We start from the raw sequence: 12,237 nt of genomic DNA, 5'->3' as shown, positions 1-12,237 counted from the left end.
GAGTGAAACTTGTTTGGTTTGTGACTCACCTCCGTCTTCGCCCTCCTCCACTCGCCCATCGGCCCCGACTTCGTCAGGACTGGAAGAGACACAACTACAAATAAAAAACCTTTCCTTTCAAACATCTCAGTGTGAAAAGTTTGGAATAGCTGATATTGATCATTTAAAAAGAAACAAATATTTTTTTAATCTGCAGCAGACACTTAGAATTGAAGGTCAATAAGTATTTAGTTTTCTCAGGACACTTGAGTTCATGTCAACTTTGCTGCTTTAAAATGAATCAAAGAAATAAACAACAAAATGAATGTTAACATCTTATCAAACCGAAGTCTCCATATAATGAAGGTTGAAGTAGCGATTCAATTTAAACCAGAGAAGAGAAATTTTAAATTTCAAGTATCTTTAAAATGACATCATCCATACATGGCCTTGGAACTTTAACATGTTCCAGTGAGGTGACACATCCGTGTGAGTTTGTGATACTTACACATAAAAGTTGTGATCACCATGAACACGGTTGAAGTAACAGTCGTGCTCCACCACAAACACCTGCAGCAAAAAAAACTATTCTTTTAGAAAACATTCAAAATAAATATTTCACAGTTTTACAAAAATAATCCTGTTTGCACGCCCCCACCTGGTAAACCTGATATACTGCATTCAAAACAATATAACGAGGCCAAAAACATTTCTGAGGTCACAGTGACCTTTGACCAACCAAATCTAATCAGTTCACCCGTGAGGCAAAGTCAACGTGTGTGTCAGGGATTCACTCGAGGTGCTCTTCAGATATTGTGTTCACAAGAAGACGGACGACCTGAAAACATCAAGCCTCTGCTCAGTGGCTGTTGCCGGCGCAGAGATGCAAAACGTTTTACCTCGAGTAAAGAGTTGAGAAGATGAAGACGGTGAAGATGAGGAGGAGAAAGACCTTCATCGTTAACCCTGAAACAAAAATACAAACACAATCTCGTCAGATCTGGGCTGAGACGGCGTGAGTCCCTGATGAGCGAGCTAACGTGTCAGAATCATCAGCGTTTGTCTTCGTCGAGTTTGAGAACGAAACAAAAAACAAGACAGAAAAAAAAAGAGATGATGTTCTGACCCCCGACCCATGACTCCACCCACTCTGGTTAATTCAGGACAAACTGCAGCGACACCGATTAGGAACATTAACGATGCTGACCCGTGTGCTCAGGTGACGTCTGACAGCAGCAGGCACTGGTGTAGAAAGCAGAGGTGGGCGGGACCTCTGACAGTCCCCCCAATGACTGGGTGAACTGCTCCTTTGATTGACAGATCTCAGAGCAAATCTCCTCCTGGATGAGCAGCCTCGGGGGCGGAGACACTTTGTCAGGACAGGACGGGATCTCTGTCGGGTCTGAGAGGACAAAATTAATTTTTAGAAATGTTTCGGTTCATGTAGAATCACGTCTGGGCTGAACTTTACCGTATGTAAAGCTGCGGCTCTCTTCCAGCTCAGTGGCGCTCAACCCGACCCAGGAGGAGTCATCCGGCGTGAGGACCTGCTGGCTGCTGATGGCCCAATTGTGATCACGCTCGTCCTCTCTGTCCTGGTCCCGGTTCTGGTTTTGTCCAGTTCCGAAAACGCCTCTGAAGACTCTCTCACCCAGCCACGACTGGCAGCTCTCTGTGACGTCGCTGAGGAGGCGAGCCAGCGAGCTGCGAGGCCTCCGTCTGCGGCGGAAAACCCTGAGAACAAGAAATTTAAATCTTTAACAGTGATGATGTCGTTAATCTCATCAGTTTGTGGTGCTCCTCCTCTTTTATTGCCACAGCAACTTTGTTATGTCATTCATTTATTCTTGTTGTGTTCACGGCCTGAAAGCTGATGTGAATCATATCTGTGATCAAAACAACGCAGATTTGAATCTCCTCACTTCGAGATGCAACTTGCTGCTGGTTCATGTGTTACTTTGCTCTCGGCTCATCACTGGGCCTCAGGAATCACTTCTATGATCAAACCTCAAAATATAAAAAGCTGATTTTGTAAACTTATTCAACCTGTGCTGTTGTGAGCTGAATGTGACAGCTCCCTGTGCAAACATTCACTTTGAAATGTGATGACACAGATAAAAAACTCCCAAACAGCTCATGGTAGAGAAATGTAGTAAAGCTTCTTCCTGCTCTCAAACACAACCAGCTCCTCCCAGTCAGGATATTTCTCTGTCTCCTCCCGTCACAGACGTGTCAGTGTAAGAATCAGTGAACAAGACGTGAACTGTGGGAGCTGAGTCACTGCAGGAAGTGAACGAGAGGGGGAGAAGCAGAGACTCTGTTTCTGTTCAGAGAAAGTGAAACTATTCTACAGTCACTGGCAGCGGGTGAAATGGCGCAGCAAGAAAATCAACTGGACGGAGAAAGAATCTCTTGTTCGATCTGTCTGGATCTACTGAAGGATCCAGTGACTATTGGCTGTGGACACAGCTACTGTATGAGCTGTATTAAAACCCACTGGGACAATGAGGATCAGAGAGGAATCTACAGCTGTCCTCAGTGTAGAGAGACCTTCGCACTGAGGCCTGTCCTGGTGAAAAGCACCATGTTAGCTGATTTAGTGGAGGAGCTGAAGAAGACTGGACTCCAAGCTGCTCCTGCTGATCACTGCTATGCTGGACCTGAAGATGTGGCCTGTGATTTCTGCACTGGGAGAAAACTCAAAGCTCTCAAGTCCTGTTTGGATTGTTTGGCCTCTTATTGTGAAAAACACCTCCAGCCTCATTTTCAGTCACCTCCATTTAAGAAGCACAAGCTGGTGGAGCCCTCCGAGAAGCTCCAGGAGAACATCTGCTCTCGTCACGATGAGGTGAAGAAGATGTTCTGCCGCACTGATCAGCAGTGTATCTGTTATCTCTGCTCTGTGGATCAACATAAAGACCACGACACAGTCACAGCTGCAGCAGAAAGGACTGAGAGGCAGAGAGAGCTCGGGCCGAGGAGACAAACGATCCAGCAGAGACTCCAGGACAGAGAGAAAGATGTGAAGCTGCTTCAACAGGAGGAGGAGGCCGTCAACCGCTCTGCTGATAAAGCAGTGGAGGACAGTGAGAAGATCTTCACTGAGCTGATCCGTCTGCTGGAGAAAAGAAGCTCTGATGTGAAGCAGCAGATCAGATCCCAGCAGGAAACTGAAGTGAGGCGAGTCAAAGAGCTTCAGGAGAAACTGGAGCAGGAGATCACTGAGCTGAAGAGGAGAGACGATGAACTGAAGCAGCTCTCACACACAGAGGATCACATCCAGTTTCTACTCAACTACCCCTCACTGTCACTCAGTGAATCTACACACTCATCCAGCATCAGGATCCGTCCTCTGAGGTACTTTGAGGACGTGACAGCAGCTGTGTCACAGGTCAGAGGTCGACTACAGGACATTCTGAGTGAGACAGAGACAAAGATTTTACAGATTGTGTCTCAAGTGGATGTTTTACTGCCACAACCAGAGCCCAAGACCAGAGCTGACTTCTTCAAATATCCACAGGAAATCACACTGGATCCAAACACAGCACACAAAGAACTGTTATTATCTGAGGGAAACAGAAAAGTGACATTAATGAGTGAAGAAGAGATTTATTCTGATCATCCAGACAGATTCACTGATTGGTTTCAGGTCCTGAGTAGAGAGAGTCTGACTGGACGTTGTTACTGGGAGGTGGAGAGAGAAGGAGGAGTTAGTGTAGCAGTCACATACAAGAATATCAACAGAGCAGGGTGGTCAGATGACTGTGGATTTGGATTCAATGATAAATCTTGGATGTTAGATTGTGATGGAAACATTTATAACTTTCATCACAACAACATCCAGACTCCAGTGTCAGGTCCTCCGTCCTCCAGAGTAGGAGTGTACCTGGATCACAGTGCAGGTGTTCTGTCCTTCTACAGCGTCTCTGACACCATGACTCTCCTCCACAGAGTCCAGACCACATTCACTCAGCCTCTCTATGCTGGAGTTGGGTTTTTTAATTCTGGATCCTCAGCTGAGTTGTGTAAACTCAAATAGTCTGGAGTCTTTAAAAGCAGTGATTTAGATTCTGTGTTTAAATCTTGAACTTCTTTTGTCTCCATGTTTGTTGCTCAAAGTTCGTCGTGGTGACGTTTCTGCTCCGCACAGAGATCAGCTGTCAATCAAACACTGGCCCTCCTTCATCCCAGATGTTCAGTCTCACTTTGTAAAGACAGAATCTATAATGACACTGACATGAATGTGTTTGAAAGAACTAATGTTGCTGTTGTTTTCTGAATCAATGTAGAAATAAGCTTCTGGGATGTTTTAGAACCTGTATTGATCCTGATCATAATCAATGAGCTGATTATTTGTTGAAGCTGCTGAAGGTTTGTTTTTATCGCGTCTCATCTTTGTAAAGTGTGAATCCACTCGTCCTCCTTGTATTCACATATTTAGTGGACGGACGTGTTGATCTGCTGCTGTGTAGCTTTCTGTGCTTTTTGATTGTCTTGATCTGAACTAGCAGTTCATTGGAGAGCGTCCTGATCGAGTCCCTCTGAGGGTTTGTCCTCATCACGTCTGTTCCTTCTACATGTGTATTTACATTTAAATCTCTTATTTGAAGCAATAACAATCGAATGTGTGAAGAAGCTGAAAGTTGAAATAAAGAATAAATCCAGTCTGTTGTTTTGTCTTCATTCAAAGCTGATGGAGACAAAGTGAAAGTGATGTGAGACAACAACTGAGACAGTTTCCTCCTGAAACACACAAACCACAGTGTTCCTGTTCAGTCTCTGTCTTTTCAGGGCAGATCCCAAAAATACTCAAGATCTGATTAAAGTCCTGGTTTTGACCAGTGCTCTTTTCAAATGACTCCTTGTACCAGACACATTTCTCATTGTCTGTAGTTTCAGATTTCTCCTGATGTTCAGATTTCCACTCGACCGTGATGAAAGATAAAATTCTTCAGCATAAAGAAACACTCGGTGTGTTTGGCTCGAGTGTGTGGTGAAAGTCTTTTTTTTTCGAATGAGACGCATGTTCAGTGTTTGATACAGTCGGTGACGTGTGGCGGCCGAAGTCGTGATGTGACAGAGGAAAGAAACTCTTCACACGTTGATAAGAGGAGTTTCACTGATACGCATGTCTCCTAGCAACCGGGACAGATGACACCACACCCTTGGCTCAGGGCAGCTGATGTCAGGCGTTTTGCAGCAATTAAACCTGCGTGTATGAGGAGGGTGTGTGTGTGTATGTGTGTGTGTGTGTGTGTGTGTGTGTGTGTGTGTGTGTGCACGTCTGTAACTGTTAGTAAAAGTCACAACAACATGTTGGTTTGCTGTCGGTGTCTGGTCTGAAATGTTTCAGTCCTTGAACATGTTTGTCTGAGCTCGTGGTTTCCAACTGTTTTGATCTTAAAGGTCCAGTGTGTAGAATTTAGTGACATCTAGTGGTGAAGTGTCGTGTTGCAGCTGAACACCCCCCCCCCCCCCCCCTCTCCTTCCAAACATGAAGAAGAACCTGTGGCAGCTTCAGTTGTTATAAAAACTCAAAAGGTTTTAGTTTGTTCAGTCTGGACTCATGTAAAAAACATGGCGGCCTCCGTAGAGAGGGTCCCCTCCATGTAAATATAAAGTATTTGAATATAAAGTATTTGAATATAAAGTATTTAAATATTACGACGGAGTATGAGGGCCACATTTAAAAAAAAAAAAAAATTGGGGAATTAATTACGAGAATAAAGTCCAAAAGATTAAGTATCTCCTTGTTTGTGAAACATATACTAATGTACAATCATGTCCCATCATGTCTCTTCATGTCTCATGTCTCATGTCCCATCATGTCTCATGTCCCATCATGTCTCATCACGTCTCATCATATCTCTTCATGTCCCTTCATGTCTCTTCATGTCTCGTCATGTCTCATCTCGGGACATCGATGCATCGAAGAAGAAGCGTCGTAGTTTCCGCTAATGCAGGTGCTAGCTGCTCAGGCTAGCAGCTAGCACCTCCGCTAAACGAGCTCTACGCCAACGGTACACAGGATGAAGACCTGGTCCTCCGGTCCTACCGGTCCTCCCGGTCCTCCCGGTCCTCCCGGTCCTCCTGGTACTCCCGGTCCTAACGTCGCTCACGTCACGTCAAGAGAACATCGTAAAAAGCTGCGAGTTTACTCTCACTCTCTTTTTACACCGCTGAGAGCCGCTGTTCCTGCAGCTTCACCTGAGTCCCCTCCTCCACCTGCACCCAAACCACGTTTTGGTTTTTTGGATGCACGCTGGCATTCGTTCATCAACATCAGGTCTACCGCATGCTTGCTGCTACATATAGATATTATTATTCTAGTTTTGGGTGTTTTGCATGTGTTCCCTGTTTTATCTTAGCATGCCGCTTGGCTAATTCAGGGAATGGAGCCTTCTGCACCAAGAACATCTGTGTCCCATGTGTGCAATAAATGGTTGAATCATGATGGTGCTCCTCTAACCCTAACCCTCAAACCATTACAAATGAAAAGAAAACCAAACGTAGAGAACTAGAATACAGGAAATAGTTTTGTACTTGGTTAATCTGTAAAATAAGAGTTTTCATACCAGGAGACATAAACTCCATGAAACTGAAGACTAATGTCGTGGAAACAAATTCAAATGTTTTTTAAAACCGCTCGCTCTCACCTGACCAGGTTCTCCTTGTAGGACACGTTGGTCTTGCAGGGCGTCAGCGACACGTTTCCGTCATCGTCCCAGGAGAAGCTGTCCTCTGTGACGGTGTAGTACCCGTTGGTGAGGAGGCGCGGGGAGCGGCGGCAGCAGCAGGGGTCACCGCCGTCCACCGAGGAGTAACAGACGTACGAGGAGTCGGGAGAGAGGAGAGACAGGTCGAGGCTGAGGGAGACGCAGACATGAGCAGGTTAGCGTCAGGGACACCATGTGATACAGGATCTTTTGCTCTGTTGTTGTGGAGATGACTCCTGGTTTTATCATTTGAGTAACGCTGCGTGAAGACACCACACTAATCATTAATAATCATTAATAATCATTAATAATCATTAATAATCATTAGTCATAAAATGTTTGATTGTTGTTGATGTGAAAACATGCTCACCTCTGACAGGAGTGATTCGCCCGCAACCTCCGTTTAATCGGTGAACCTGAACAACAGAGAACACACTGTTACACACACACACACACACACACACACACACACACACACACACACACAGAACAAACACGGTGCAGGAATGTGACTGACAGGAAGTCTGTTGTTCTATGGCTTTTCAAAACAAAAGTCATGTATGAAGGAGGCAGAGGTTTGCTGTCTGAGATGACAGAATTACCGGCACTGATTTTTACCTCAGATGTTTTCATCTGCGTGTCTTTGTTTGTTTGATTATCGGCAGGATTGAACAGGAACTGTCGCACTAAGTTGAAATTGGTGGACGGGTGTTTCATGGGTCAGAGACGAAGTCATTAAACGTGTTGTGGATCCAGATCAAAGGGCAGAACCAGGGATTTCTTTCTTCACTTTCTTTATCTTTGTTTATTTCTTGAGCTCCGCAGGAAGTCCGCAGAATTGTGTCTGGACTTTCTCTAGATTTTGTCTTTCACACGCTCTGACTTGTTCACCACACAGAAACCTCCGGAGCGTTCAGGTGAGGGGTGGAGCAGCCGGCGGAGGCAGGAAGTTACGTTTTTATTCTGCTGCAGAGATCCCGTGTGTTTATTTACAGAACTAAGTTTTTAAGTTTCTAACTTTCACCACAGACACCAGACAGGATGTTGATTTTTATAGTAATAAATCTGAGAAATCTGATTCAGTGTCTGACTTGTTATTTTACCAGTAACTGTTCTGAGCACCATAGAAAAGCTCCTGTTAACAAGGAGGTTTGTGCAGATGTGTTGTGTGTTATCAGAGTGTCGTCGCTGACGTACTCGTCACGGCTCCAGAGAAGAACAGGGCCATGTTTGTCTGCAGCAGCGTCTCTGCTGTTGACCTGTGAAAGACATTAGAAACCCAGGAGGCGGAGTGAGGAACATTCAGCCCACAGAAAAAAGAAAAGAACAACACAGCTCACCCTCGTTCTCCCATTTCCTGTTCAGACTTTTTCATTAGATGCAGTTGAAGCCCAGAACAAACCAAGTCGAGGTATTTTTAAAAGATGGCGAGAAATCATTTTCCCAGCAGGAAATCTGTCCAGAGACAAACTTCCAGAAAAGTCCTGGCTGTAGATTAGTTTCTTCAATGTGCTTTTAAGGCTCAAGTGTTTTCAGAGGTTAACACAAGACTCAGTTTAAAGACTAAAACAAAGATGTGTACTGAGATATTTAAACAATAAAATGTGGAAATGCATCAATAAATCTCAAATCTGACTGAATCACTATCATTATTATTATAAACAATGGTAACTATAAGTTCATGAAACAATATGTAACACTTGACTTTTCTTTGTTACCACAACCTTAAACACTCGGTTTATTTGTCTTCACATTAATTATCACTCTTTTCATTTGTTGTCCTGTTATTTGATCTTTATGTATTTATTCACTGATGTGTTTACAGATGTAGTTAACAAATGTATTGAATCTTTCATTTCAGGTCGTTCATCGGCATAAGATGTTCGTGTTCGTGTCCGAGATATTTTGGCCTAATAGTGCCGGGAAGAGGAGACGTCCATCTTTATTTACAGTCCAGACGTCTCTGCTCCGAGGCCAGGGGTTCTATTAAAGACGCCAATCTTTAAAAACACTTCACAAAAATAATCTTCTGATAAAGGTTGAGTTGTTTCCTGACATGGATTTATCCACATTTGTTTTTCTGGTGAGTTTGTTTGAGTCAAGTGGAATAAAATCTATCGGGCGGGACAGAAAAAGTTGAGTCTGCTTTTTGTTAAAGGCACAAAAATCCACATGAAACCATTTTTTTCTTCTTCAAGTGACTTGATCTGTTTTAAAATCCACAATCCGTCCTGATCTGCTCGTCAGTAACTTATTACAGTCAGTGGAGTTAATCCAGAGCTGATCCCTCCAGTCTGAGCACTGAGGGATGAGGTGAATTAACGTTCAACAGGCCAATTAAAAATCTAATCCTGGCTGATCAGACTGCAGAAGAAGTGCAGGTTATTCATTAGGAAGGTTTTTTTAAGCCTCACCTTTAAACCTGTTGCTGCTCGGATGAGACGTCACTGCGGCCTCGAGTTTTCCGCTGAGAGTTTTCTTGTTGTGGTTCTCTCACATCCTGGAGCAGCAGAGAAAAGCTGCAGGAGAAAGAAAAACAGAGGGGCTGTGACTCTGAGCTCATGTTTCCTGTTAACTCTGCGTCTGCTGGACACAGCTGCAGCTCCGACCGTCACAGGGACGACTCTTCAGGCTCTGTGTCCCGTCGCTGCAGATGCTTTTATCTTTATTCTTAGACCGAGGCGAGAAATCAGAAAACATGTTTCCATTCTCTGCAGTGTGATCAAACATCAGCTCATCAGACCAACTGAGTCTGTTCTCTCTACTCATCGTCTCATTAGGAGCCTGACTGAGATAAAACAAGCTCATTTATACGACACCGTTCACAGACACTGTGCTTCACCATCCAACAGTCCAATCGAAACACACACAGCATTTTCATGCCTCCACACTGGCGACACCTAGTGGCCAGAGGCATTTTGTTTTGATATCTCATGAACACCCTTTTGCCTAAATTTGGCACAAATGTTCACGTGAACTCACAGATGACCTGATTCAAATTCAGTGGTCAAAGGTCACTGTGACCTCATACGAGTCTGGAAAAAGAAAGTCTGATGACTGAGGCTGCTCTGGTTGGTGGAAGTGAACATGTGTCATAAAGTGCTTTCAGACCTGCACTGAACTCCAGAGCATCTCCAGACGTTCTCCAGAGGGGCTGCAGGTGAGAGGGCAAATGTCAGAGTGACAGCCTCTGGACTTTCTCCGGTCAGTAAAAGTAAAACCTCTGGAGAATGTCCGAATGAGCTGCTTTGACAACACAACAGGAGACTCTGCGAGGATTCACAGCGAGCGAGCGTGTTGACGACGTTTCCACGACACAAGGGATTCAAAACTGAAAAAACTAACAGGAAACAAGGATGAAAAAGTGGAGCCACACACGTAGAAAACAGAGATCCGACAGTTGTCAATTCAAATGAAAACACATGGTCTCCGCAGCAATACGTTACTTCCTGCCTCCGTCTGCTGCTCCGCCCTCATGGGAACTCTCCGGAGGTTTCTGTGTTTTCAATCTCCTGCTGCGTTGTTCACGCATGAAAGAGAAACTGTCTGAAAACGATTTATGTTATTTGTATTTTTTAATCATCGGCTGAATCCGAGACATTTACCTGTTGGACTTCAGTGCACATGTTAATTAACGTGCATTGTCAAACATAAACAGATGGTTTCTAAGAGTCTACTGAGTCTAAATACTTCAAGATTATTACAAAAAAATAAACCTGGACGTCTTCAGCATATAGATGATGGGATCACTTTGGCAACTTAAAGCTAAGTATGTGTCGGGGCGCGGTTAGCCTAGCTTGGCACAAAGTGTGGGAGCAGCCTGGTAGCTCTGAACATGAGGACGAACTCTTTCAAGCCGACTTCGTCTGTTGAGAATCAAATGAATTCTTGTTTTCTGCTCATCAGAGATGCTCTGACGAGAAGAGGCACCACTCTGTCGCTCGGTTGAATAAAAGCTTCACACCAAAGTGATGAACTGGGTCAGTGACTGTTGGAGGGAAACAAACAACAGACTGTCTGTCAGAGGACGAGGGGAGGGGCTCCTCCTCCTCCGCTGGTTCCACTGGGAAAAGATTGAAAACGCAACACATCACTGCGGCTGAACGCTCGACAACATGAGCCCACACAAGGGACGCTTGGTCTTCGTTACAGGGGACAAAGAAACTTCAAGCGAGCAGCAGGAACAGGATGTGGACATCTTCAATACACATCTGTGTCATTCAATCAAACACAATGACAAATCAAACATAATATTAAATATATATATATATATATATATATATATATATATATATAGCTCAAGTTTAAAGCTATACGTCAGTATTTTATTATTAAACAAATTCATTATTATAATAAATGTTTGAATCTTCTGTGTAAATGACAGAAACTAAAATACAGCCAAAGATTGAGGAAAGAAATAACTGTGACTAACATGAGCTCTTATCACTTACATATTTAAATATTAATTATATCTTTATTTTACGTACGTCAACATGAAGCGATTCCTAAATCGTCTGTGAGGCTGAAAACTGTGACTTAAAGCTCCTCTTCCTCTATTTATTCCTCTTCCTCTATTTCTCCCTGACATGTGTGCAACATTGGACTCTTCCCATCCTCCCAGCATGCCTTGCAGCAGCAGCAGTGTTGGAGCTGCTGATGTTGGAGGAAAAGACGTAGCAGGAAACACACAGATGGACCAAACCATTTCACTTCCACCTGCACAGGGTTGATTTTAGTTTCCTTCAGTGATTCTCCTGCCTCTCATTCCATCTGTTTTCACTGTGTCTTTATTTATGTCTGCACTGAACTTTTAAATAATATATATATAATATTCCTACGTGCAGTGTTGATGATGCTCAGACTTTTACATTTTAAAGATATTTTATTGGAATATATTTACGTGTTTAAACATCTTCTGACCATCACTGGATTAATATTTGTTCTAAAGCAACATGAGATGTTGGTTCATGATTAATACGAGATAAAAATAAAAACATTTAAACATGTTTCCGAGAGGTTTAATTTCTTCAAGTGGAAACAATATGAAATATATTAAATTAAGTCTCGTGATTTCATGAATCTAGTGATGATTTATTGCTGTGAAACTTTAATCTCGTCTCATGTCTCGTGTTCATGCAGCAACAATAATTATGTTCGTGTCGTTACAGTGATAAGAAATTTAATTTATTTAATTTACTTCCAGCACAGGAAGGAAAGAACCGAACGAACCACACGAGACAAACTGATTCCTGCGGATCGAACCGTCGGTTTGGATTTTTCTCACATTTTTCTTCGTTCAGACAAAAACAGAAATTAAAATGACCTCACCGCTTTGTCTGCTCCTCTGCGCGCTTTCACAATAAAATGCTCTTCCTGTGGGGCGGTCACGCGTCTGTTCTCTTTGGTTTTTAATTCTTCTTATTTTCTGTGTTTGGTGAAATCGAAGTGAAGAAGAAGAAGAAGAAGAAGAAGCTGCAGCTGGTTCTGAGCCTCACCCTCACACAGGAAACACACTGCTGTCAAAATAAAACACAACAACAAC

General features: G+C 43.4%; 2 protein-coding genes across 4 annotated transcripts in view; one reads left to right on the top strand and one right to left on the bottom strand.

Moving 5' to 3' along the window:
• The window catches only part of tmem71 (transmembrane protein 71), a 16,052-nt gene extending 3,815 nt beyond the window's left edge, over nucleotides 1–12,237 (bottom strand). The window contains exons 1-10 of one of the 3 annotated variants that reach the window (XM_069511465.1): nucleotides 12,024–12,237; nucleotides 9,110–9,214; nucleotides 7,893–7,954; nucleotides 7,066–7,111; nucleotides 6,636–6,845; nucleotides 1,451–1,713; nucleotides 1,187–1,381; nucleotides 879–945; nucleotides 488–549; nucleotides 30–79 (exon numbers count right to left, since the gene is read on the bottom strand). In XM_069511465.1, coding sequence (XP_069367566.1) covers nucleotides 30–79; nucleotides 488–549; nucleotides 879–945; nucleotides 1,187–1,381; nucleotides 1,451–1,713; nucleotides 6,636–6,845; nucleotides 7,066–7,111; nucleotides 7,893–7,923 — 924 coding nt within the window. In that variant the 5' untranslated portion in view covers nucleotides 7,924–7,954; nucleotides 9,110–9,214; nucleotides 12,024–12,237. Of the gene's footprint in view, nucleotides 1–29; nucleotides 80–487; nucleotides 550–878; nucleotides 946–1,186; nucleotides 1,382–1,450; nucleotides 1,714–6,635; nucleotides 6,846–7,065; nucleotides 7,131–7,313; nucleotides 7,864–7,892; nucleotides 7,955–9,109; nucleotides 9,215–11,182 lie in introns of those variants that run through there. The other 2 variants (XM_069511466.1, XM_069511464.1) reach the window with 2 other exon arrangements.
• LOC138405097 (tripartite motif-containing protein 16-like) lies at nucleotides 1,762–4,644 on the top strand. Its single transcript, XM_069511429.1, has one exon. The coding sequence runs from the start codon at nucleotides 2,351–2,353 to the stop codon at nucleotides 4,016–4,018; it is 1,668 nt and encodes a 555-aa protein (XP_069367530.1). The 5' UTR covers nucleotides 1,762–2,350; the 3' UTR covers nucleotides 4,019–4,644.

Source organism: Paralichthys olivaceus, chromosome 16 (genome assembly GCF_024713975.1).
Source record: "Paralichthys olivaceus isolate ysfri-2021 chromosome 16, ASM2471397v2, whole genome shotgun sequence".
NCBI lineage: Eukaryota > Metazoa > Chordata > Actinopteri > Pleuronectiformes > Paralichthyidae > Paralichthys > Paralichthys olivaceus.
This window is presented reverse-complemented; position numbering and strand designations above follow the sequence as displayed.

What these genes read in the sequence shown, in the direction of transcription:
- LOC138405097 (XM_069511429.1), top strand. Translation starts at nt 2,351, where the DNA reads ATGGCGCAGCAAGAAAATCAACTGGACGGAGAAAGAATCTCTTGTTCG.